Genomic DNA, 27,977 nt, shown 5'->3' with positions numbered 1-27,977 from the left:
TAGGTTATAGCAGTTTTTAATGCAAGGGTCACACATTTATGAGTGGAAAAAAGGGAGCTTTCCCACTGTTTAGCAGCTGCAAGTGTTACTATTCAAAAAAGCAGATCTTCTGTAGCACACAAGGTGGTGTGGATTGTGGTGGCCTTTTCCTATGTACAATCCTTTGATTTGTATGCTGAAGCCTTTACAACAGATCAGACCTTGGGTACACAGCCTGTGGCATTCTCAAAGCTAGCAATAGCTCCCATACAATGGCAAGGGTGTGGGTTCTCATTTAACTGGTTAACTTGGAAAAGACTCTTGGCATAATCTGACCCACAGCCCACATGGGACACACAAAGGAAGTCAAGGCAAAGAAAATGCAGAATTATTTCACTTCTGACACCTTAACATTTAATACTTCATTTCCTTTTCAGGGAATGTCTAAGAATTGACATTAAAGGTTTATTCTATGATTATTTCCTAAGAAACAAAAAGGAAAAAAATCCAGGAAGACTCTGAATGAGTTTCCCTTTTCTTTTTATTTAAATAGCAATGCTGAATGGTGCTTTCCTGGAACAAGCACTTTATTAGGCCAAGGAGATTGTTGTAAAACTGTCAGCATGTATTTGGCTTTAAATCTAAGGTCAAGTTTTACTATTGTTTGTCACAAAGCCTACATGATATACTTCAAAGAAGGAACAGCGTTATGGAAAATACTGTAGCCGCCAGAAAACAAAGGGCCATACGCTTAGGTAAATATCTCTTCCTGTGTTAATAAGTACTCTATGAACACAATCCATACATAATAGGAATGTGAATTCAAGGCATTCAACAGAATAAAATATTATTTTAAAAAACACTACAAAAATTCGGAATACGCTTTGTAATACTTAGCAGTCTCAGATTCAAAAATGGAAGTGCTGCTTCCTAAAAGTGAATAGCACAGAAGGGTTTAGTTACCAAAAGCAAAAGCAGTATAGCAATCAAAATGTTATGCTGAAGAACACAAAAATGCAAAACGAATGTAAAAACTCACAGCCATGGGCATATAAACCAACTGGCTGACAGTTAACTTTGGATCATACTTCTCAACTAAACAAGATCGTCATAAGGCATACACACTACCACGAGACCTCTCCAGACCAAGGAACTGCTTTGCCTTTGAATCCTTTTCAACTGTCTTGAGTGTCGAATGCAGAGAGTCAAGCCAATTAATGGCAAGGGACAGCAGCTAATGATTTGCAATACACAGGTGAATTCCCTCTTAACAAAGCCCAAGGCCTCCAATGACTGAAGAGTTTGTTCCCTTCAATCTCCTCCTCATCTCTTGTTGACCTTCAAGTAGGAAATTCAGATCCAGGCCCAGTCTTCTTCCTTCTTTGCTCTCAGGCACGATTCTGGGACAAATCTAGAAACTGACAGTCTCTCTCTCTCTCTTTCTCTCTCTCTTTATCTCTTGCCAACCCCATTCGTTACTTTTGTTTTTGAATGACGATTTCTCCTCCTGGACGAATGGCTGTCACTGTTGCTTGAGTGTTTGGGTGGACTGTCTTCCATTCCTAACAAGCAATTTGCACATACACAAAAGCACATAAAAGATAATCAGTTAATTTATTGTTTGGTTTGGTTTTTCAGTCAAGAGAAATTCTGGATTATGAATGCATATTGAAAGTTTAGTTGAAGCCAACATGCCATCTAGTGGTTAAGCTGCCCTCAACTAATTTTACAAGCCATTAAGTGAGCTGATTATTGTGGAATACTCATGTATTCAGGCAACACCATGAAAGATCTGCTAACCTTGATAGGCCAAGCTCCTGCTAGACAGATGTACTTTATGTAATTTTATATATTATGAAATTTTATATAATTTTAAATATCATACTCTACATAAATGTTAATTATTGTCACATTTTTGTAATGTGTGTGAAATAGTATATAACCTAGATATATTTTGCTCCTAAGGGACTTAACTCACAAATCTAGACAAGTTTTTTATAGATATATTTTAAATATAATGTTAAGAATGTATGTGTTTCATCACACATACAGGAGAGTATCATTGGAAAGAAGCCATTGGCATCCTTCAACTATCCAGAAAGACTGAAGCAAAAGGTGAATCCCTTCCCTGCTGCCGTTAATGTAGGTATGGAAAATGCTTGAGTGCTATGAAGTTGAGAAACTACTTTAATCATTCAAAGAAGATTCTTTTTTCTCAGTCTTTCACATCCTGTTTTGGTGTGAAAGCCTACTGCTGAACACGGATCCTTCCACCAATTGAACATGGGGCTACAGCAACTATTTAAATTATTAAGTATATTTGTTGCACCTTAGCTTATTATTGCATAAAAAGTTAGTGAGTTACAAGCTACCTCAATAACTAAAGGCTATGGAGTAAGGTTTCCATGCATATGGTAGGACTGATTGACCAGGAGCCACAAATATTTACATTAGCCTTTACAATTCCTCAAAATTTTCTGGAATAGACTGATCAGGATAGTAGAGCATTTCTCAATAGATAAAATAATGCAGTTAGGTAAAATCCCTTTAATTCTTGAGATAATTACAACAGATCCCAAGAATAATATAGAAATCATTAGGCAGCAAAGAGTATGAAAGTTGATTGTGTGAATTCACAAGTGATTCAGGAAAACTTGAATTAAATGGAATTTGGTATTATTGATACAACGAATAAATATACCAGAGCAAGTGACAGTACCTCTAGTGATTTTAGGGTTATGCCAGGAAGCATCCGAGATGTACAAACCATCTTCACTTTCCGACAATGTCTGGTGAGATAAATATAATAAGGTATGTTTGAGAATACTTGTAGCAAAGAAACACTATTAGTTTAATAACTGAGATAACTAAGTTAATTTTTTAAATTTTTTCTTCAATTATGCAAATTTAATCAATAAGTGAGAAAGGAACCCTTGCTCTCGTCTTTTACTATATGCAGATGTAGGAAATAACCAGGCTGAGCCCGAAGGAGGGATCAAACACGTCATCAGTCATGAGTCCCTGCATGCCCACATGAGATCTAAGTCCAGCCCACCTTGAATGCCTTCTTAATTCCCACTCATTTCCCTTGACTGTTAGTAGCTCAGATTCATGTAGAGAGCTTAGGCTTGCAATAAATCTTTCTTTATACTCATTTGAACTGCCTGAATCTCCTCTTGACAGCAATCCTGTTCGACATCACCTTTTGCCTTTCTGTTCAAATACAGATCACTGATAATTTCCTCTCCAACTCTACTCTGCAAGAAAAAAGTACGTGGAATGCAGAAAAAGACAACCAGGAACAGATTTAGGCCTACGAATTTTGCCTCAATCATAGAAGAGAACTCAGAAATGGTGACTCTGCATGTTTGCACATCAGCCAAATCACCATTTTCCTCCGTTTTTCTAGTGCTTGGAATCAAAAGCCTTCAGGAAGTTAAAAGGAGAGAATGACAGCAAGAGCCCTCTGACTGTTGCATATTGTCACTGAACATTTTTATTTAATAAAAGTATAATCTAATCTCCCTTCCCCAAATAGTAATACAAATAAATTAAATTTAGACACAAATTATGTCTCTATATGAAAGTTCACCTAAATGTCAACAGGTTATAGCTAACATATTTTAACATGTTTACCCAGAGGGCAATAGTCTACAATGCAAGAAATCTCTTGAGCCACGTTCAGCATTTCCATAGACATTACCTTTTCTCGTTGTCCATAATGGTCTGCATACCACACCATCCCATACAAACACAGAAAAGTCGTAACCGCCTATAACAGAAGAAAAAGAAGATGCCCTTCAGTTGCTCTTTTAATACTTATTTTTAAAGGGGATTTATGCCCAATCTCTCATGGTATGACATGGCTTGCCAAAAGAGACAATAATGACAGTATTAAAACTGGAGGTCTTTTTTACAGCAGTCAAAAAAAGCTGCTAATATTGCAAGTATTGAAAAAAAATTGTTTCAATGAAACAGGACACCTATCTAAAATAGGTTGTTGCTATCCTAGTAAAATTTGATATAGCAATTACCTATGTTTGAGTGGAAGAAGGGAACGAACACAGCATTTTTCCTGGTTATAACAACCACAGAGTTAAAAACAACTTGTCTTAAATACATAGGTGATTTCTGGAAGGTGTTATGCCAGTACTTCTGCAAGGTACCATGTTAAGAAACCTGGGTTAAAATATCAATGTGTGCAACCTAAATGTGAAAAGATGCACTTACCACACAAAGAAGCCAAAATACCACATACAATATTTGTGTTTTGGAGAAGAGGTCTTGACCAAATTTGATGCACACAATAGCTTCAAGGAAACCAATAACTCTAGAGGATGACAAAAAAAAAATCAAAATATATTGAATTTCTGTTTGAGACTCTGTTTAACCTAACAATCTCAATTTGTTGGGGGCATATTTTGAGAAATATTTTCTCATCACTGTCAGGTTATGAATCAGAAAGCAAGATAAAGGGAACATCCAGAAAATATATCACACACCTAATTGGATCACAGTGTTTTAGATTGAATTGGCACGGCTTTTTTTCTTTCCTTTTCCTTCCACAACATATTTTCTCATAAGTTTATGTTGGCCTCTTTCAGTGTTTTAACAATGTAATACTTTCTCACTATGTAATGAAGCTAAACTATTTATACTGACCAGAATATTAATACCCATTTTTAAAACCTCTCTTCTTGATTTCTAATGGATGCCAATATAAAGAATCTGCTTTCCTCCTGATGATAAAGTCTGCCATGACTGCAATAAAATCAAAGGCAATAAAAAAACAGTCCTGAGTCCCGTAGACCATTTGTCACCAGATGTCCAGGAACTTGCATGCCTAGAGCAGTCTTTGTTGTTGATGGTGAAGACCCCATGCAGTATGGGTTTCTGTTAATTACATCTCACCATATTGTTTATGGGAGAGACGCTCTTCACCTGACTCCTCTTATGAAACCTGTCCAGTGTGGTTGAACCTCTCATCTACTTTACAGCAAATAACTACGTCAAGATAGTACCTCATTGGGAGATTACTGTTGTTATTATTATTGATTGTTTTATCATATACTATGAGCTGCCAAGAGTCTGCTAATTTGATTGGCTCAGTTGTCAAAATATGTTAATTTGGTCTAGCTAGCACCTCTCCATTCTACATCATTTTAAAATCATTGATACTATCTAACAAAGATTCATTTCGGAAAGCAAGAGTATTCTTTGAAGGTGACTCTCTTGTCTCTCTACCTTTTTTGTCAGAAGAATGAGTAATAGCTATTCTGAATACACTGACAAGATAGATCAGAACAAAGCAAGTGATGACAGAAAAATGTTCCCAACGACATCCAAGCCAGCTGAAGAAATCAGCATGTTTCTGCCACATCTAGTGTAAAGCAAGCTTTTCCAAAAGGCCAGAGCATACTGGTTTGAATCCTGCTATTTTTGTAACTTCATAGTATGAAAACCTTTTGAAACGCTAACGTATTTTAGATGGGTATTTTTTTTGCTTTCTTCTCTTGTATTTGCATATAAGAAAGGAAATAATAGTTTCAAACGATGGCCTGAAATAGGTCTAGATTTCATACAATTCAGTCCAAGCTTTCACATCTTTCTCCAACGAACGAGAGTGTAGTTGGAGAGTCCAACAAGCAGTAGCAGCCAATCCAAGTTGCTGGAATGTCTTCTTTAGCAATCAAAGTGGTTCCAAAAAGAGAGTCAAACAATATTTGGGAAACTAATTCTTCCTCAATGCTCAAAGGGTGAGTTTTTATATTTTTGCTGAAATCAGAATTCCATTACAGCCCTCCTTACAAATGAGTAGAGTACATAAACCTTAAGCAACAGAAAACCTAGAGGCTTGAGAACCAGAAGCAGAAGCTGGCCAAGGGGGTTGGGTCCTTCCTGCAGCCTCCTATAGACATGGAAAACCACATCTAGAGAGTCAAATGACTCCTCACCATGGTGTCCAATGGGGAATAATAGCAACGGAAAAAGGAAATTGCTCAAACTACAAACGTATGCGAAAACACAAGGTGAATGTTATCCCATCTCTCAACAGGATTTAGGATTCTTCTTTATGCCACTGTAAGTCATATGGACACTACAAAACACATACAAGAAGTAAAGTGAACTATAGTCTGGTAAAATAACTAACTCACAACAAACGTTCAAACCATATGATTTGAGGGGAATTGTTTCCTCTTCTTAATTAAAAAGATTCACAGATCATGCCACGGATTATTTTTAACTATGATGTATTGAATAAACTACAATTAGTAGTTTACAAACTATGGTTTCCAAACTGGAATGACCAAACTTATACAGCATGCTAAGACAAAATCATCTGGTGGCTTAAAACAATGCATGAACCCAGCCAGTAAGTCAGATGACAAGAATTTCAAGAATTCTATATTCAGCAACTTACCCAAATACCCAGCACTGAGTTCCTACTCTTTTGCACTGTGTGTCTGTGAGATAAGCATAGTACTGCCTGTAACAACAAAAACAATAATATTTTTAGAGAAGCAGACAATGGCATATTAAGTGGTTGCCTGTAAATCTGTTTTACAGGGGAAATTATTACTATTTTTTCAGTGACTGTTTGAAATTAGACTACTGCAATGCCCTCTACATGGGGCTGCCCTTGAGGACCACCCGAAGGCTTCAACTGGTGCAGAATTCAGCCGCGCGAGTTTTGATGGGAGCTTCCCGATACTCCCGTGTAACACCTCTTCTCCGTGAGCTGCATTGGCTTCCGGTTGCCCTCCGGGTGAGATTCAAGGTGCTGGTAATGACCTATAAAGCCCTAAATGGCTTGGGTCCGGACTATCTAAGGGAACACCTGCTGCCGGCATCATCTTCCCATCGTCCTGTGCGCCCCCACAGGGAGGGCCTTCTCAGGGTACCACCGGTTAATTAATGCCGACGGGTTATTCCCAGGGAAAGGGCGTTCTCTGTGGGTGCGCCTGCCCTATGGAACCAACTACCCACAGAACTTAGGACTGCCCCTGACCTTCACTCATTTCGCCGGGACCTGAAAACTTGGCTATTCAATCTGTTTGGTCCAGACTGTGGGGTTGTTAATTTAACTGGGTTTTAGATTTACTCTTGGGGCTTGAATTTAATTGTTTTATTTGTTTTTAATTTTTTGTATTCATGGTTTTAACTGCCTTGTAAACTGCCCTGAGTCCTACGGGAATAGGGTGGTATACAAATCCAATAAAATAAATAAATAAATAAATAAATAAATTACCACAACAATGAACAAATGGCACTTATGCCTGGTCCTGCAGTGCCCTTGTGGTCACATGATCAAAATTTGGGAGCTTGGTACGCCCTGCAGGGACACTTCAACTCTCCTACAAATCTCCTCCCGTCTCTGCTCTTTTGCCCCATACTGTAGCCATCCACAACAATACTAAGTCTCTGCAATGCCCAGCTGATCTTAACTATCTTTCTACCTCTGCTGTCGAAAAGTATCCAGCTTGGCCATATGTGAGGCCATTGCTAGCCAGGCCAGGCCTTTTTCCTGAGGTCACTTGTGTTTTTCTCCAAACAGCATGCCCCATTCTCTCATTTCAGAGTCTTTGGAATGTATCTGAAGTCTTCTGAAGCATCACAAGAATGGGATGTGCTATGTGGAACGCTAGACTGCATTTATTTATAGGACCAAATCAAAAGCTTAAAAATACGGAACTATTAATGTTAGCCACCAAATTAATAATTGCGCAACACCAAAAATATCTAGATAACATAACAACTGAGTTGTGCATTAATAAGACCTCTTCAATTGCTACATTAGAACAAAATTGCTACATTAGAAAAAAATTACAAGCAAAGTTAAATTAATGAGATATTAGAGGCAAGAACCATAATTATATCAAACTTGGATGGTTTTTATAATTTATCTCAATAGCAATAGACTTTAATCTGGTATACTCTATACATATGGCAAATTTTCAATTGTATAATACCTATCTCTTTATTTATATTGCAGTAGATCTCCTTGGCATTCTCGATGCCTTGGTGGAGCAGTGGGCTAATGCCTCCTTAAGTAACACCAGCTGCCTGCAATTATTGCAGGTTCGCATCCCACCAGGCTCAAGGTTGACTCAGCCTTCCATCCTTCCGAGGTAGGTAAAATGAGGTAAAATGAGGACCCAGATTGTTGGGGGCAATTAAGCTGACTTTGTAATAATGCTGCTTGGTGTGTGTGTGTGAAAGCCCTAATAAGCAGGCATATACATAGAATGAAGGCTACTGCTAAGCTTGTAAGCCGCCCTGAGTCTTCAGAGAAAGGCGGGATATAAATGGAATTAAAATACAAATAAAATAAATAAATATGTATGCTGAACCATCATTAATCTTTTTTTTTCTGTAGCAGGCTTCCATCTCTACATATGAAGGAACTAGGTGATGAACGTAAAACAGCCAAAAATTACCTCACAGTTGGTGCTGTAATAATTCCAATGAAGAGAATCCTACCCCAGCTTAAAGGGTGACTTGCTTGAAAAACAAAGATATGTTTCAAGAAAAAGGTGTTCAACTCTGTCAACTAAAAAGAAAGAGTCAGGGAGAAAAATCAATATATTCATCTGGACAAACAAGACAAAAACAGAGCCACAAAACAAGTTTGGCTCATTCCAGAATAATAATATATACGTAGTTAGTGAATGCATAGCTACTTAATTACATAGTGAATTGGTTAGCTAATATATGGTATATATGAAATCAATATATACAGCATTTATGTAGCAGCGAATGAAGAATTTGCATTGTATTTCTCTCCATTAGAAGAATGAGACTGGTTTTAAATGGTCACGTTTTACTGATAAAAGAAAACACATTCATTTTTCTCTTTTATTATTCTGGTATTAAGAAATTATAGATGTTCTGGAACAATACATAATTGGCTGATATGGGGGGGGGGAGTGCCAGAGACTAGATTTGTACAATGTGCTAAACCAGGGGTCCCCAACCCCCGGTCTGTGGACTGGCACCAGGCTGTGGCATACTATCCCCACGGGATGCAGGCAAGACACGAAACCATGCCCCCTCCAGTCTGCAGAAAAACCTCTCTGTACAGAAAGGTTGGGGGCCATTATGCTAAACCATGGTCTGTAAGCCTAATATATTAAATAACCCACAATAACTTCATCTGTCGATCATACAAAACAATAAACTAATTTACAAACTACAAACTCAATGGAATCAAACAACCACACTATTTTAGCCCAAGTGCAAGCCTGATCAGAATGTTGGCTATGGTGAGGAAAGTGTTTATGTGACAGCACCTGTAATCAGTTAATCAATCAGAGCTGAAAGAGACCTTCAAGGTCTTCTAGTCCAACCCCCTATTCAAGCAGGAGACCCTATACCAGGGGTCGGCAACCTCGGCTCTTTTATGACTCGTGGACTTCAACTCCCAGAATTCCTGAGCCAGCATAGCTGGCTCAGGAATTCTGGGAGTTGAAGTCCACGAGTCATAAAAGAGCCGAGGTTGCCGACCCCTGCCCTATACCATTTCAGATAGGTATGTCCAGTCTTTTCTTTAAAACCAGTGATGAAGCACCTACAACTTCTGAAGGCAAGTTGTTCCACTGGTTAATTGTCCTCACTTTTAGGAAGTTTCTCCTTAATTTCAGGTTGCTTCTCTCCTTGATTAGTTTCCATCGTTTCTTGTCTTGCCTTCTGGTGCTTTGAAAAATAAGTTGACCCCCTCTTCTTTGTGGCAGCCCCTCAAATACTGGAATGTTGCTATCATATCATCCCTAGTCCTCCTTTTCTCTAGATTGGCCATACTCGATTCCTGCAACCATTCTTCATATATTTTTTGTCTCCAGGCCCTTAATCATCTTAGTTGCTCTTCTTTGCATTTTTTCCAAAGTCTCAAAACTTTTTTGTAATGTGGTGACCAAAACTGGATGCTGTATTCCAGGTGTGGTCTTACTAAGGCTTTATAAAGCGGTACTAATACTTCACGTGATTTTAATTCTATGCCTCTGTTTACACAACCAAGGATTGTATTAGCTTTTTTGGCTGCTGCCAAACGCTGCTGGCTCATGTTTAAGTGATCGTCCACTAGAACTCCAATGAATGAACAATGAATCAATGAACAACAGGACAGGAGATCTTGGGGTGGGAGGGAGAGGAATAAAGAAAAAGAATTAGTTTGAAGGTGTGTCTATCAATTAAGATTAAGAGTATAACTCTTCAACTTTTGCATAATAAGAGTAGGAATAAATACTTGTGGGGAAAAATAATAAACATTATATAATTTTAGGAAAATGCTAAGTAGTTGGATGTATTACATAAGTACAGTATTTAAATACAGGTAGCACTGCTTCCTGTATGAATAATTTGCCTACTTAGATAATCAAGTTAGCAAATTATTTCATAATGTTATTGTTCCTTTTGTAAATACATTTCCCTTTGCTTTTATCTGAAGAGAATTATCATGCTTGAATCATTCCGTATATGCACAACTATGGCACTCCTACTTTTCAACAAATATATGTATACCTAGCATTTCCCTGGAATTCAAGCCAGCAAATGATATTATTTCATTTGGTTATGCATTAACACAGGGCTCCTCAAACGTGGCCACTTTAAGACTTGTAGACTTCAACTGCCAGTATTCCCCAGCCAGCCATGGGAATTGAAGTCCACAAGTCTTAAAGTGGCCAAGTTTGAGGAGCCCTACATTAACAAAACAAATATAATCTGCTCCCCAACAAAACATCAGCTAAGTCTTCAGTTATATTTTACCTGCCAGATGATCATGAAAAGGTACACCCCAGCTACTCGTTGAAAGGAGGACTTGGGATCAAACCAGCGAACGTAGGTCCAGCTTGCTGGAGTGAATTGTAAAACAGCTCTTTTGATTTTACCTGTGGTAGTGTGAATGTCCCTAAAAGCAGACAAGGAGGAGATCCATGTTGCAGTTTTGCTTAATGATCATAATTCAAAATGGTGCTATATATTGTGATATTGTTGCAGACTTAAGTCCTTTAATCTATTCAGCAAGCAAGCAATTTTTTCAACAGAAATTTGCAATAAAATGCTCGTTCACACAAAGGCTTTCCTCTCTAAATGTATGAGAGAACAATTTCCTACGTTACTCAAATAGACACTGTTACTACACACTGCTACTTTTTAAAAGTTGCTTTCAAGGAAAAGGATTTTTAAATTGTAGGCTTTCCCACCCAATTTTTAATCATTTGACAGATGTTCTTACAATTAAGGATAAATGAATAAAAAGTCACCAGTGATTGTATCAATGCGAATGTTAGCATTAAAGGTGCCTTTGTAGAAATTTCTATTTGCTTTTTATGTACATAAACAGTTTCCAAGTGCACTTCAAAGTCCCATATGTGAGGTTTCATTTCTATTCTACAACAGTGACTTCCATTCTAGCCTCTTCCAATTCTATTGGACCTTCCAGGTCCTGCATTCACATTCCTGATCCTGAAGATCTGAGATCCTCTGGAGCATCAACAGTGTGGCTGAAGGAAGTGAAATCTCCTCTAAATTACCAGGATAAGAAACTTTCCTGCTTAATGTCTTTCACTATATCTAAAGCACGAAAATAACTAAGGATATCCACCATTATTTTTTTATTTGTCACAATGGCATTCAGAGAAAATTCTCACTCTAGCAGGACATGATCAATAATAAAACTTCAAACACTAATTTGAAAATCATCTTTCTGCATTCTAGCAACTGCAGGATGAAATCAATTTTACTTCAAGCTCTATGGATTTACTGTTCCATGGATAAATGATTGTGTACATAGTATAGATGGTTGAGAAATATATCAAGAAAGACAGGTTTGTTCTTCTAATTCTATTGCCAGGGTAAAACACAAGGAGAGTAACCAGAAAGGAAAATAGATAAAACAAAGGTTCATATATGGAAATAACTTTTTTCAGGCACAGCTCTCAGGAGATAGAACTAACTCGGTTTTTTAAAATGCTCTTGCACCAAATTCAACATAGAAAGAAACAGGAAACATGGGAAACCATTTCATAATTTCACCCTTCAACGGTATACTTAACAACAAGCAATATGAAACAATTTGTTTTCATGCTCCAATCCCATACAATTAATCACACTGTAGAAAGGACTTCCTTGAGTCCAGTTATTTAGCAAGAAATGGAAGTTGTTTGTCATTACCATCTCCTGAAATAATTTTAAATTTCTCAATCTAGTCTATATTTCTAAGATTTTTCTGGTTGTCTCTCATCCAAGTTCATATCTACTTATCTTTTACTAGGACGAGCCCAAATCAGCTAATTTCTAATCAATTAGAAACTAAAACAAAGGTTCTTTCTAAAAATGTCTTAGATTACTCATCCAAATGAATCTGTAGGTGGGTCCATATGACTCAACATCCACTGGTAGATATAACTGGAAAACTAAGATTATTCCAAATTACAATTCCTAGCACAAGTACATGTAGTATTTTCAGTAATACAAAGAGCTCATAAATATGAGCTTAAACAAATCTATTTAAGTGGCTTACAATTAAATTATCCCTGCAATTGGCAACTTTCACTATACAGGCAGACCTTAACTTACAACAGTTTGTTTAGTAACCATTCAAAGTTACAACAGTATTGGGAAAAATTGACTTATGATTATTTTTCATGTTTATAACCATTGCAGAATCTCTGTGGTCACATGATCAAAATTCAGACCCTTGGCAACAAGTTCATATTTGTGATGGTCACAGTGTTCTGGGGTCACGTGAACACCTTTTGCAACCTTCTGACAAGCAAAAATCAATGGGGAGCCAGATCCACTTAACAATTACATTGCTAACTTAACAATTGCAGTGATTCACTTAACAACTGTAGCAAGAAAAGTCATAAAATGGGACAAAACTCACTTAACAAATGTCTCATTTAGCAACAGAAATTTTGAGCTCAATTGTGGTCATAAGTTGAGGACTACCTGTATTCCTATGAAACTGTGCAATATAATATCTCACTAAAACAATGTTTATTGGATACTACTTGAGACCTACTTGAAGCTTGCCCAGTGATAAGTCCTCATCTCCAACCAACGGCAAACCACCATGCCCAACCAGATGCCACCTCCATTACATAATAGGATATCCAAAATAACTTGATCCCACCAGCATTCAGCAAAATTCGGCAGCAGATGCATGAAGAACAGCTACAGAATACAACAGAAATTTTGGTAAGAAATTCATTTCAACATTAAAAAAAACAGAATTTGAAAATATGGAAAAGATTTTAATACAATAAGTGAATGTGACTGAAGGCCAGCCTATGATTTCAGAAATAAAGGAAGCTTTATTATATTTGAACTTTAAAGGCTTTCTGATAGTCAATGGATAAAAAATAAAGTTACAGATAGTAATTATATACACACACACATACACATATACAAACACATACCATATGATACCATATACGCATGTGCGTGCACACGCACACACATACCTCAAATTATAATTTACGGTAAAACTATTTAAACAATATGTATGTATATATATTGTTTAATTAGTCTTATCATAAATTATGATATACTAGTGATAGTTTTATTTATTTAATGCCCTAATTTAAAGAAAATGTTATGTATTTTCAACAATGTTCTATTCTTTTTATCCATGTCATACCAGTAATTCGCTGATTACCAGGGAAAAGTTTTGAAGGCTAGCATCTGTATAAAGCTGGACTTAATTCAACTAATTTAATATAGATCCATGCAGATGGATAGTTAACATTGCATTTCTTGTTTTAAGTCTCCATATTCTAAAGTTTTAACAAGCATTCAGAAGAAAATATTGGGCACTTTGGGAAAGATGTATCAGAAATCCTTAATAATCTAAAGGGCTACTGAGATTTTTTTTTGAGACATCTGTTAGATAAAATCACTTGGAGCAATCACTGTTGAGTTCAGGAATAAGCCTGCTGAGTTGGCTTTGGTGTGATCTACTGGACTACACCAAGGCACTGTAGCAAAGGGCTGTCCTTGAAGAGTACTCAGAACTGTAGCTGAGCTAATTCTACAGAAAAGAATTAGAACTGTATTTTGCCACATAAACTAGCTGCAGGGACTTCTCATTTATGTCACATACATGCATAGGTATCCTATATAAATTTCTTTCCTTTATAAATGAAAAGGTGGGCACATTTTGCCACATCTGACTCAGGCTGCCAAATAGATAGATAATAGAGATTTCACTCCAGAGATATACCTTTGATCCCAAAGGTGCTTTTTTCATATACCTTTTATTTCTGCAACAATGCTACTGGGAAAGACGTCTGTATGGTCTCAACTGCAAGGAAGCTCTCAGCATTCTTTGACACATACCAAACATCAAGTCATGGCAGGTGCCCTGTGCATTCATCTTTTTTCAGTGCCCATTACCCAACTTACCTCTGTCAGCTCCCAGGTGATGCTAATAGTCCAACACAATCCATAGCTGCGAATCAACAAAGCCTTCATTGCCCAGCCCCAGAAATGTCCAAAAGCAAATATGTCAAAATGACTTAGGATTCGTTCCCAGGTAATAACATGGCAATTCACAGCATATTCCTGTTGATGATTAAGAAAGGATGTAGAGAAGAGAGACAAATAAGGCAACAGAAGCTGAAATTTATTTTAGAATAATTTTAGATGAAATAGAATACACTATTAAAATACTATTCTTTTCTGTAGCTCAGGCTTGTTCAGAAGCTACACTATGTATCTGGATAACATCATGAACTATTAGACAACACCGACTAAGATGCCTCTTCATACAATATTAACTCACACGTTTGCTCACAAAATAGAAACATGACTTTAAAAGAAAAAGTGTGAGGATTAATCTAAATAATTCTGGATATGACTAACTAAATTCACACCAAGATAAACTAGATTCTTGACCAAAATTCATGATTTTTATTCTTAAATAAGATTGAGTTGCAAGTCAACCCTGCCAAGATTGGGAGACTTTCCATATTTGGTCCTGGATGGATAATCCTGTCCTGTTCAGACTCAGTATGCAATCTGAGAGTCCTCCTGGACTCACAGCTCCTGCTTAAAGCTCTTTGAGATCGGTGGGGGGTGGGGGGTGGGGAGGCTTTGCACATCTGCATCATGCTGTACTAATTCATACCTGCAAGGCCTTGCTTAGGATCACTGTTGCCTAAGTCATCTCCTGATTGGACTATTGCAATGCACTCTATACGGAGCTGCCCTTAAGGTTCATCCACAAGCTTCAATTGGTCCTGAAGGTAATGGCAGAGGTAGTAATGGGCATAGTTCTCTACACTCATGTGACACTCCATGAGCTATACTGGCTCCCAAAAGGCTTCAGAGAGCAAATCAAAGTGCTGATCACCTTTTCAGCCCTATACGGCATAGGACCAGCAGGATCACCTACTCCCAAGAACATCTGCCCAGCCTTAAACTCCCATAGGGAGGGCATGTTTCTTATGTGAACATTGCTATTTAATGGAACCTAGGAAATGGGCTGTCTTAGTAGTTGCCCATCTGAAATTATATCTCCCTCTCGAGATTTGTCAGGCTCAAGCTCTGTTCATCTTTAGACAAGCTGTTAAGATCTGGCTTTTCTCCAGGTGTTTGGGTCCAGTTCAGTGGAGTCCCATTTTATAACTACTTTTTTCTGTATGTACACCACTCAGTTACATTATTTAAACTGGGCAGCCACGTAAAGCATATCAAATAAATATACATCAAACTGGATACAAATAAATGGTTTTTTTTGCTGCTTTCAGGTTGGCAGTCTTTTAAACAAAAGAAAGGCACTAAAGCTGCAGGTATCAGAGGTTTGGCATCCAATGGAATACACCTACTAAGGCTTAGCAAAGATATGCAACAGATGCCTTCCAAACCTACTACTTGAAGCACTGAGATGCTTAGTTCTTTTGAAGAGTGGGCACAGCTGCTTCAAAAGCCATCCTAAATATCTGTGCACCCCTATGCATGCAAGGAACACAGGAGAATTGCTGTAGAAAGCCAAAGGGAAACTATGAGAAGATGCAACACTTAAATACTTGCAGAAGTAGATTCAGAGGGATGCTTCAGTTAACCCCTATAGACTTAGTTATTACTTTTATTAGACATAGCATGTCTTCAAGTCTACAATCCATCCATCAAAAAACCCTACACAAATTAAATAAACACATCTTTAACCATTCCTCATAAGTCTTGGTTCCTGGAACATTCACCATCCTCTGAGAGCCCACCTGTGAATGTTATCCAATTTGTGACTGTCTTTTTTGAATGGTGATGCTTCCAATGGAGTTTTACCAGGGCAGAGCAGAGTAGAATAATTCCTTCCTGTAATCGGGACTCCGTGTTCTTGTTAATTATCCCAAAATAGTATTTGGGGTTTTTTAACAGCAACTTCAAACTTCTGGGTCATGTTTGTCTACTGTTGCTAACTCACATGGTATTACTAGGATCAAGACACCAAAACGTTCATTACAACGCTATCAGTGTACGGTACACACCATAATGTCTGCTTCTCTTGTTGCATATCGTAGGTTGGGATCCAACCAGTACATCACTGATTTCACTTGTTCAAAGTTAAGGAAGAGCAGGAATACCAGAAACAGGAAATAAAGTACACTCAAACCTAAAAGACAATAATACTTTTGGTGAGTGGCTATTTAATGTACCACATGCAAAAGAAATATGCACGCATACACAAGCAAAGTTCATCAGGAAAAAAGATCAAAATATTTTACTGTCTTAAGGCTCCTAAATTAAGCTTCTGTATTTTTATACCAACTTTCAAGGTCACAGATTTTGTTTTCAATCTATAGAAAAGAAAATGAAGAAAGAAAAGGGAGCTTAGCAAAACATAAAGAAGTATTAGTACAACTCTGATTATTTGTATAGCTTACTCATACTCCTCCAGCACATGACAATTCTGCTAGGTTGCTACCAAGGAGAAACTAGGCAAGGTGAGAAGGGTCAGATACAAATAGAAAGGCAAACATTTGGAAAGAAAGAAGTCAAGAGCTATAATCCAGCTGTAGCTGTTGCATTTGCCTGAAGATTACGTTTTTTCAAAAGGAACTTGACACTCAGCAGGTCACATCCTATTTCCCAAAGTCCATTGCAAAATTCTCACTGAAGTGACAATAAATAAAAGGCTTGCTCTGCCATTTTTCCTTCTAACACTAATTAGGTATTGTGTCCATTCTCTTCTTATTTAATGACCAATGTTCCTTTTTAAGAAATCCAACATGCTCACATACAGTAGTGGCTTAAAAGTTTGTGATTCTTTCTGAATTTGAATTTGACAAAATTGAAAGAAGTAAAAACTAATACTGTTTAAAAAGGATCTTAATTTTAAAAAGGTCAGTTATAGTAAAAAAAACCATCAATGTATAAATTAATCACCGTTTTTTAACCCTTGCTACTCTTGGAGCTGTTTATTTTAAATATTGGCTATATTATGAACCACTTTTAAACATTTTTCACACTTAGACTTTAATAAATTATGTTATGTTTCAATGATTATATTGCATGGCATTCAGTGAACATTTAGAAGAACCGACTACAAGTAAATTATTATTGTAATCTATAAAAGCATTCAATAGAAATTAATGTGAGAATACTATGTCAGTACCATCACAGTTTGAGACTGCAAATTGTATTTATATGATGAACTATTCTGAAGCTTTATCCAAAAATTCTAATTGGTTTTATTTTTTAAACAAATTTATATAGCCACCCAACTCACACATAGGTGAGTTATTAAGAACATTAAGATTGTGAAACGGGAAACCTTTCTCACAATATCTGAATATTATAACATACCTTTGCAATAACACAGATAGCATAAAATATATTCTACTATAAAATGGATTGTTGAAAGAAGATACCCAGAAATCTGTAACAATGGAAAGTTATACCTTGAAAATCACTTACCAAATACCATGCGCCATATTGCAGGGTGTGGACGGGTGAAAGGGCCTGTAGAAAGAAAAGTGTAATTGCTGAAAATGATCTGATAGTTAAGCATTGAAATAATATATCTAACATTAAGGCTTATCCTCACAGCCTGATTGCCTTGATGCAAAGACATCTTACTAACCATTTTGTGGGGACATGTGCTCATGACATCACTTCAATCTCATCTTCAGCCCATTGCTGAGGTATCCTAAAACCATCTTTGGTTATTCAATTTTAGAAGTGATGTTTTCCTTCTTTGTTTCCTTTATTATTAATCATATTTATATAGCTGCCCATCTCACCAAAAGTGGCTCTTCGTGATGCACAATAGATAACACAGAACATATTAAAAATAACAATTATAAACATAAAAATCATAGTAATAAGTATCCTAACAACAAACGGTAAGAGAAGGAGAATACGAAATGGCCGCCTCAACAATGGAAGTATCCAGACAAATCTCTAGTTGTCTCCAAGATTCCATGGCAACAATCTAAGATGCCTAAAGGAGTAATCTACAGATGATAGACCCATGGACAAATTCTGTTTACTTATATCTGGCCAAGCAATTGCTGTGCAATCACTGCTTTCCTGTCCTACCCAATTTCTAGTCACTGTATCCCTGTTGCCATTTTTTTTTAATCCCATTTATATCCCGCCCTTCTCCGAAGACTCAGGGCGGCTTACAATCTAAAGCACAAATCAATGTGCTTACCAATAGCCTTCATTCTATGTATATGCCTGCTTATTTTGTCTTGGTTGCACAAATGTTGGACAATCCCAACGTATTTAGTGTTTCCCATCAGCTGTCATTTCTCTCCCCCCCCTTCCTTTTTTTTATTTTGATGTAGGGACAGGAGAAATTATATCAAGCATATGAGTGGGAAGATAGCAGCTAAGAAAATCAGGAACAGTTTTATAGGGAGAAAACCTCAATCTGAAGTTAGGATGCTCAGATCTGGGCTCCAAATCTTTCTGGATTTTCAAACATCTAGACAAATACGCAGATAGTTCCAATTATGAGATGAGAAATTGATATATCTGCCTTATACATTAATGTGATACATTTCTCTTGAAGATGTTTCTATTGACTCCTGGCAGAAATCCATGCTGATTTTGAATGACTTAATATTTGACCTTGATCTTCATCTCTAAGAAGAACTCTTTATCACTCAATCTTTCATATCTTCCAGAAGACTAGGACTTTGATATTCCAACAGGAAGGAAGTAGATATATGTGTAGTTTTCCAGCATCAGCTCACTACATTTCATAGATAAGAATTGGTGGGGGGGGGATTCTGCAAACAGGTAACACTGGAAATAGACCACTTACTACCAATTGCTTTCAGTGTCATGAACTAACACTTTATGGCTAATAACAGTGACCAGCCTATTCCTGATAATTAATAAAGACAGTGGCAGCAACACAATTTATGGTGATGCTCCTTCCTCAAGACTCAAGGATGGGAGGAAAACATATTAAAGCAGCTGCCTGGACAAGCCCTTAGTTTGAAACTGGGGCAAAACCTTAACAGCATAAAAGATTCCCATTAAAGTCATTTAAAAAATTCTATGCTTGCTAGCCTGTTCTTAGAATTTGTCAAAGACCCCTCAGAATTATTATGGTAACTAAATCCAAGACTTTTGGATCTTGAGAATTGTTGTTATTGTTGTTGTTGTTAGCTGCAAAGTCGTGTCCGACCCATAGCAACCCTATGGACAACGTTCCTCCAGGTCTTCCTGTCCTCTACCATCTTCTGGTCCATTGAAGCTCACGCCTACTGCTTCAGTGACTCTATCCAGCCACTTCATTCTCTGTCGTCCCCTTCTTCTCTTGCCCTCAACCTTTCCCAGCATTAGGCTCTTCTCCAGTGAGTCCTTCCTTCTCATTAGGTGGCCAAAGTATTTGAGTTTCAACTTCAGGATCTGGCCTTCTAAAGAGCAGTCAGGATTGATCTCCTCTAGGACTGACCGGTTTGATCGCCTTGCAGTCCAAGGGACTCGCAGGAGTCTTTTCCAGCACCATAGTTCAAAGGCCTCAATTCTTTGGCGCTCAGCCTTTTTTATGGTCCAACTTTCACTGCCATACATTGCAACTGGGAAGACCATAGCCTTGACTATACGCACTTTTGTTGACAGGGTGATCTCTCTGCTTTTTAGTGTGCTGTCTAGATTTGCCATGGCTTTCCTCCTGAGGAGCAAGCACCTTTTAATTTCTTGGCTACAGTCCCCATCTGCAGTGAACTTGGAGCCCAGGAAAATAAAATCTGTTACTACCTCCATTTCTTCCCCATCTATTTGCCAGGAATTGAGAGGGCTGGATGCCATGATCTTGGTTTTCTTAATGTTAAGTTTCAACCCAACCTTTGCACTCTCCTTCTTCACCCGCAACAAGAGGCTCTTTAGTTCTTCACTTTCTGCCATTAGAGTGGTATCATCTGCATATCTTAGGTTGTTGATATTTCTTCCGGCAATCTTAATTCCAACTTTTGATTCTTCTAGCCCTGCCTTTCTCATGATGTGCTCTGCATGTAAGTTAAATAGGCAGGGCAACAGTATACAGCCTTGCCGGACTCCTTTCCCAATTTTGAACCAATCAGTGGTTCCGTGTCCAGTTCTCACTGTTGCTTCTTGGCCCACATATAGGTTTCTCAAAAGACAAATAAGATGGTCTGGTACACCCATCTCTTTAAGAACTTGCCACAGTTTGTTATGATCCACACAGTCAAAGGTTTTAGCATAGTCAATGAAGCAGAAGTAGATGTTTTTCTGGTACTCTAGCTTTTTCCATGATCCAGCGTATGTTGGCAATTTGATCTCTAGTTCCTCTGCCTCTTCGAAATCCTGCCTGTACTATCTTGAGAATAATCACTAACAAGTTAGGATCTCATTCTCTTCCACAAATGAGGCAATAATCTGCAAAGAAGTAAACACTCATCGGAGAAGTTTGCAATGTAGAAGAGATCATTATAGTAATACATTTAATTGCTGATCAGGATAGACCATTTAAAAAAACTTACTAATGAAGCATCCCTAACTGAACTGAGGTCCATGTGCATCAACTGACATACACTAAAAGGATTCTGCATATGCGAGCACCTCAGTATATATCTACTATACATCTCTGTATTCTTCATACAAAAATACCTTTATGAATCTATATATAATCCCTAGCCAAGATTTCCATTGTTAAAGAGATATGGTTAAGTTTATTAGTCTTATACTTATCTCTATGAATGGCACAGTAACATTTTGCAACCTGGTAGTTCCCACATATGTTTGGAATTCTATTTAGTTAAAATTTGAGATTTGCAAGCCCCATGCACTTTGAAAATGCTAAGATGAAAAAGGCTATGCCATTTTTTTTTACTTGAAGTGATACTTGTTTAAAACAGTGGTCTGATTGCTTTATCAAGGCTATAACTTGACTAAAGTCTACTAATTGTTTAAAACTCAGTTATCTCTTGTACATTTGGTCAGCATAATCAAAGCTAAGGAATGTCAGAAATAAAATTTCTGTGACATCCGTAGGACACAGATTCTCTACTCCTACTCCAAAGATTCCATTTATTTGCATGTCACTTCTACACTACAGTGGTTATTAACATTTTGTGAATCCTTTGAATTTCAATACTTCTGCATAAATATGATTTACATCTTGCCATACCTTCAAGAGTACCAAACAACATACATAGCAATCACTCCCATTTTTCCCTACAGCAATCATACAGAGATAGGTTGCTCTGAAATTGGCCCAAAGTCACCCAGGGAGCTTCTGTAACTGAGAGTGGACATGATTCTGAGTCTCCCTGATGCTAGTTCCACAGTTAGAGCACTACCCAAACTCTACAACTGCACAACCTAAGGAGATTAGAACCTGCTAAGAACTAGGAAGAAGGAAAAACCACTACAAAGCAAAAACAATGAGGGCAGTTCTTTGCAAATTATTCAGCTATCGACTCTCAGCAGGACCCAGAGATAAGAGCCTTTTGATGTGCTCATAGCATATACTAGCTGAAGGTTGAAATCCTTAACACATTCACTTAATGAACAAACCAATCTCTTAGACACATTGGGGTTAAACTGTGAGAAAACATAGAATTGTGCAGAAAAGGAAATAGCAATTTCATACCAAGCTAATTTCATTATTATTTTTCCCCTTGGGTTTAGATGCCTATTGTCAAGTCATTTTAGAGGTTTAGTTGTCCTTAATTTGCTTTGTTCCAGTGACGCCATATAGATAGGAAAAGAACCAAGAGCTTGGCGCTGTTGACCAAAGGGCCAGGGAATCAAATGGACCGGGTAAACTCTCAATAAACTGGACATCAGATATCCAACAGGCTATCAAATAGCATGCACATAGGCTGAATTTATATGGAAAAAAACAATTCCTCTTGGCTGCAGAACTGAAATCAATATCTTTTAGACATAACTCCGAGATCAAACATAAATCTAGATTATATGGCTCAAAGTAGATTAAATTTTGAAAGAGTTCTTGACCTACAAATAGCCTGAACTGCTGAAAGAACACATCTACTTAGCTTTATAGTCTTTCCTTTAGATTTATTTATATCTGCCATGATCAGGCACCTGGTTTTGCAACATATACTTCAAAGGTCTCTTGTAAAAAGAGATAGTGTACAATTCCAACTGGACATGATTTAATGACCAATAATTTGAACAATAGCTAATGCTTCTATAAACCACAGCTCTATCCTGAGGAAGTATTGCAAAGTGCTTATGCTGCAACTTAATTACCAAAGCCAAGAATCGGTAAAGTACCAATTATCATAGCAAAGGAACACAGCCAATTTCAGAGGAATTGGAACAAGGCATTTAATAGCAACCACATCTTCCTTGGGAAACATCATCTGGAATTTAGTCCTTTCCTAAGAACAAACAGCTATAGCTTTTAGCCAGAAAAAGCAATATAAACTGCTTTTTTTTGGAAAAGGGCAATAATCATCCACCATAGATAATAATAGCACTTCTACCCATTCCCTTACCAAACACAATGAGATCATATTTGTGAGTCAAAGAAGAACAGGAATTTTAAAATATTGAACAGCAAGTTCAGTTAAGCAAGATTTACTGATTGTATGTTCCTGCCAAATTTGAGCTCATGAACACAAAACACTCTCCACATATGCTAAATTATTTTTCAGGCTCTGTCCCAAACATGTAAGGGCTATAATTAAGGTCAAGTCTCCAATCACACAAAGTCATATTCAAGTAAGTGGACAAACAGATCTTCCACCCAGGGTGGAAGACAATTGGTATGCATGTCTCCATTCTGTGTCAAGCACAATTCATTCAGGAGAACACATGAACAGGATTTTTACTTAGTGATAATAAGTAAAAGCCAAAAAATATTAACTTTCCAAGAAGAATACAGCTTTAAACAAAAGCATTTTCTTTGGGAGAATTGAATCACTGTCTAATAAAAAATAAAGTAAAATAAAATATAAAAAATATTTTAAATTTAATTCCTTTGAAATAGTTAAGATCCATGCTCAAATAAATATTTGTAAAATCAATCTGCTTTGCAAGATTACAGTATTAGGAACTTGGCCTAAATCTCAATTATAACCAAAAAACTGTTACAGCTCAAAAGTACTACATATACTTGTATGTAAAGTGACAATTGCTTAATCCTTAGAATTTTCAATACAGGCAAGAACTCAGCTACATATTTTAATAATTTAGCACCATTGCAGAAAGTATTTTTGTCATACACAACATGGAAGAATAAACAATGGAATTCTAAACATCTTTTCTTGCTGTAGCTGCCATAGATTTCAACAAGATTTCCTTTAAGTATGCATGCTGAATTCAACATTTAATTTCCTTTGATTAAGGGACTTCACTTTCTTTTTTAAACTGTTAATGTGTGTGCATGTCTGTATCTATTCTATTTTGGCAGAATGGGTTGCCTGGAAATGAAAAACTTATATAAACCTTCAGTTTAGTGTAATTCTTAAAAGAACAATGTAAACACAGTACATATAATAATAATTATAAAAATACAGTAAATCAATACTCATGAAAGTCACATACAATGATGTTACTTACCATTGGGAAAAGCTAGAACACTGATGATTAGAAAGAAAAATATCACAGACAGCATGCCTTTCCAAATGTTATCTTCAGGGGTTGAATCATCTCTTTTTTTTAAAAAAAAAAGGCAAAGTAAAACATATGATTAAAACACTGTTGTTCATCTCTGCTATAAAAAATATTTGTTAATTATTTTCAAGCCTAGTAACTTGTTTTGCCTTTTTGTATAAAGAATAAACCTAATCCATACAATCAACATATTCATATTTTTCTAGTTCCTCAAAATTTACCATACTTGTTAAATGTCTACAGATATTCTCAATCATCCAAGTCATGGTTATTCCAAAAGTGCTTTTCAAAAAGCAACTGGCCTTGTTTTAAGGATTACACTGGAACTTGGGAACTACTTAGATTGAGTTTGGAATACAATTTAATAAAGGTATATTTCCCAATCTTGTTTCTTTGAAAGCTCTGTTCAGACATTTAACCTCATTCCTGTTAATTCCCTTTTGTTTTTCCTATGAAAGTTCAAGTAAAAAGGCAAACCAACAATGTCCAGTTGCCTTTTGAAAACCATCTTTGGGATCACCATACTTGCTACTTAATATGTAGAGAAGTAAAGAATTGCTGACCAAAATAAAGATATTGACTATAGTATCCAATCTGAAAACAGAGAACCACTTTAGGGATACTATGATCAGCTAACAATCATACATTATTTAAAAAGTTCTTTATATTGCCGTCATTTCATTTCAGACAAATTAAAACTGAAGCTTTCTACTAACTAGAAAATTAGGTTTAATATAGATGTCTGTGACAAAGGATGGGTTAGCTTTTTTATTATTTCACTGTAGATAAAAGGATGCTCTTTCTTTCTGCCTTAGTTCAAAGGTGTTAAAAACTGTATAATTATCAAAGATGTAATGACTGCATTCTGGTATCTTCAATAATAGTGTTAGTAGACATGAGTGAAAGCTGTAATAATTAATTTAAGTAATTCTATGCCAGAGTATGTATAAGAGCAAGCAACAATATTTAAAGGAGAAAAATGCAATGAAATAATTTTGATACACGAGCTAGAATTAAGAGCAAAGTATCCTTTATTTGCTGCCATAATGGTTGAGGCAAATGGAACTTATATTCCTTAAGGTCAATGGCAGAAAAAACAAAAAATCCAGCTCCTGTACACTAGATGAATCTTTCTCTAGATATGAGTACCTTCATATGTACAATTCTGTATATTTAAAAGTAACTCTTTCCTACATATTGGATTATATGTATTTACTTATCCAAAAGATTGATCACACTTTTGTAAGAATAGCACTTCGGCACATGGAATTTGACTTTGCATCTTCTGCTAATTATTTTTGGACATTTGTTTGTATTATTATTTAACTGTTCTATTTTGTTTAGTTATTACTTCTATTTTCTATAGAAATAAAGCAGACCACTATGTTTTAATTTCTTCCAATTCGCCTACAAAGATTTACCAGTTGTAGTCACTTCAGTACAACAATGGTACATTAAAGGAATTAGCATAAATGACATGCATAGATGAAGTGCATGATGTGCATTTATGGATATGTACATCATAATGCAACATGGAAAATTTATACAAGATTTTAGCAATCTATGCTACATGCATATATGTAAACACCTACACATAATTGTGTAAATTATCAATTAAATACAATTCATGCTAGTGTGTAAGGTATTTCTACATAAGAATTTGTAAAATAGTAAGGGCAATGACAATATTCATAAGTTAAAAGGTTTCCTCTGTCCAGTCATGTTCGACTCCAGGAGGTGATCCTCATCTCTGTTTCCTAGCCAAAGGAGCCAGTGTTGTCCGGTCATGTGGCTGGCATGATGTATTCTGAGCCTGAGGTGCACAGAACGCTGTTACCTTCCTACCAAAGTGGTACCTGTTTATCTACTTGAATTTGCATGCTTTGGAACTGCTAGGTTGGCAGGAAAATTAAAATAACAAAGAATACAAATTAATCCAGCAAGTGCATTGAATTACAAGAGATCTCTCAAGTGTGCATAATCATAGGAAAAATGACCAATATGTTTGCTGGATTATATCAGGTATCTTGTTCCTTTCCCCTCCCCACAATAGTTAGGTTATCTTTATTTTAGCTACCTCATACTTTTCCCCTCCAAATGGATTAAGGTTATTGATCAATAGTTGACAGTTATTTCTGTAAACTTATGTCATCACAACAAGGATATTGCACCATGTAGCAGACTAAACTTTTGGAAGAGGATATTTTAACATTACTGGCAACCAAAACAGGAACAAGAGCTGCTATCTGGTACATTTTCCCAGAAGAACTGTTCCACAATATCTGGAAACTGGTGTTGCCAAGATTTTTAGAAGTGTCTTTATGAACCTAGGAAAATCTACTTGTTAACAGAAATTGTTGATAAGAAAGAGTAGGAATAAAAAATTCTGGAAAGCTCCTACGTTACTATTTTAAAAAAAATCTTACAGTATTATCTGTGTGATATATATTAACCATCTAGGCCTCAATGTCTGGTCGCATTCACCCATTCTCTTTTGTATTTCTCTCTTAAAAATCCCCTTTATTATCTCTCCCCATTGATTTCAGCTCTTATCATTTCCAGAACTTCTTGCTGGCTCCACCCTATCTAGTCCACTAGAGAGAGCTGACTTCTCATTCTTTTTGTTTGATCATAGAATGAGTCACAAAAATTAAAATATACACATCTTGACTTCCCACTAAAAAAAGTAAAACATAAGACTGTGTCTCTCTACTTTGAAGTAAATGGGCATCCAAGTACTGTTTGATGTGCTCTTCTTGCACCTAAGGAATTTAAAGCCTACAAACATTAACATAGATGCTACTGCTCAGAAGGGTGCGTTTAGAGAAAGCGCTTCAGTTTTTACTAGCATTGCACCTTTCTTCTCTGATGAAACTCAAGGCAGCTAATAGAGAATGCCCAGCCTCCTAAACTGCCATTAGCCAGATCTAAAGTGCATCACTTCTGCAGGGCTGAAACACCATGTTTCTTTAAACAGCGTTTCTTAAACTTTTTGCTTTCATCTTCCCACTTTTAAAAATTACGTAGCGCCCTCAAAGATTTTGTATAGGTTACCAATATTTACCACACTAAAAATTAAAACTGACATATTTATGGAATATTTATTTAATGAATCATGTAAAGGCAACCATATAAACTCATTAAATGTGGATATTTTTTTCACAAAAATACCTGTATTTTTCAACAAATTAAAAATATGAAGAGATTTTTTTTATTTTATTTTTTGCTATTTTTTTTCAGTAGATGGTAAATAATTTTGATTTTGCAGACCCCTGAGAGGGTATTAGGGGTCCCCTGGGACCACACATTAAGGAAACCCTGTTTTAAAGCATAACCTCGGAAAGCTGCAACCCCATAATTTTACAGGATGATGCTCCCCACAGCAGCGGACCGGTGCAGAGCACTTGCACACATGCGGTCCTTTCTCCAGCATCCAAGCAGGGCTGGTATAAAAATCCTGCCACAACGCTGTGCCGGTTTAGGGTTGCCCATCCGACAACGAAAAGACCAGCAGATGGTCTCTGCGGCGGTTCTTCCTCGCAAGACAGCCGGGCTGCCACCGCGCCCTGCCCCTGAACGGATCGCCCTCGTCCCGCGGATACCTGGTGAAGGCGAAGGCCATGAGGCTGAGGATGGTGAAGCTGAGCAGAGTGATGGTGTGGGGCCGGTAGAAGAACTCCAGGGTGATGTCCTCCACTTGCTGCTCGTTGATCATGCGGAAGTGCAGCCGGTAGTTCACATCGTTCTTGCTCAAAGTGCGACTCCCCATATACGACGCCATGGTTGCAGCGCCTTTCCTCCTTCGCCTCGTCCTGTCCAGGCGGCGATAGCGGCCCACACCCAGCCCTGGCGGCTCAGCCAAAGGAAAAGGATAGCAGAAGGACGCGCGCCAGGGGGCAGCGAGGAGACGTAACCGGGATGGGAGAAGG

General features: G+C 37.1%; 1 protein-coding gene across 1 annotated transcript; it reads right to left on the bottom strand.

The window, feature by feature from the left end:
* On the bottom strand, positions 1–27,949 carry PTDSS1 (phosphatidylserine synthase 1). Its single transcript, XM_083358758.1, has 13 exons — positions 27,651–27,949; positions 23,995–24,086; positions 17,899–17,943; positions 16,470–16,594; positions 14,386–14,544; positions 13,004–13,155; positions 10,744–10,885; positions 8,418–8,530; positions 6,401–6,466; positions 4,210–4,309; positions 3,683–3,751; positions 2,699–2,768; positions 1–1,541 (listed from the first exon to the last, which is right to left on the bottom strand). The coding sequence occupies exons 1-13, from the start codon at positions 27,827–27,829 to the stop codon at positions 1,432–1,434; spliced, it is 1,422 nt and encodes a 473-aa protein (XP_083214884.1). The 5' UTR covers positions 27,830–27,949; the 3' UTR covers positions 1–1,431.
* Between the last annotated feature and the right edge of the window lie 28 nt (positions 27,950–27,977).

This window comes from Vipera ursinii (genome assembly GCF_947247035.1).
Source record: "Vipera ursinii genome assembly, chromosome: 3".
Classification (NCBI taxonomy): domain Eukaryota; kingdom Metazoa; phylum Chordata; class Lepidosauria; order Squamata; family Viperidae; genus Vipera; species Vipera ursinii.
This window is presented reverse-complemented; position numbering and strand designations above follow the sequence as displayed.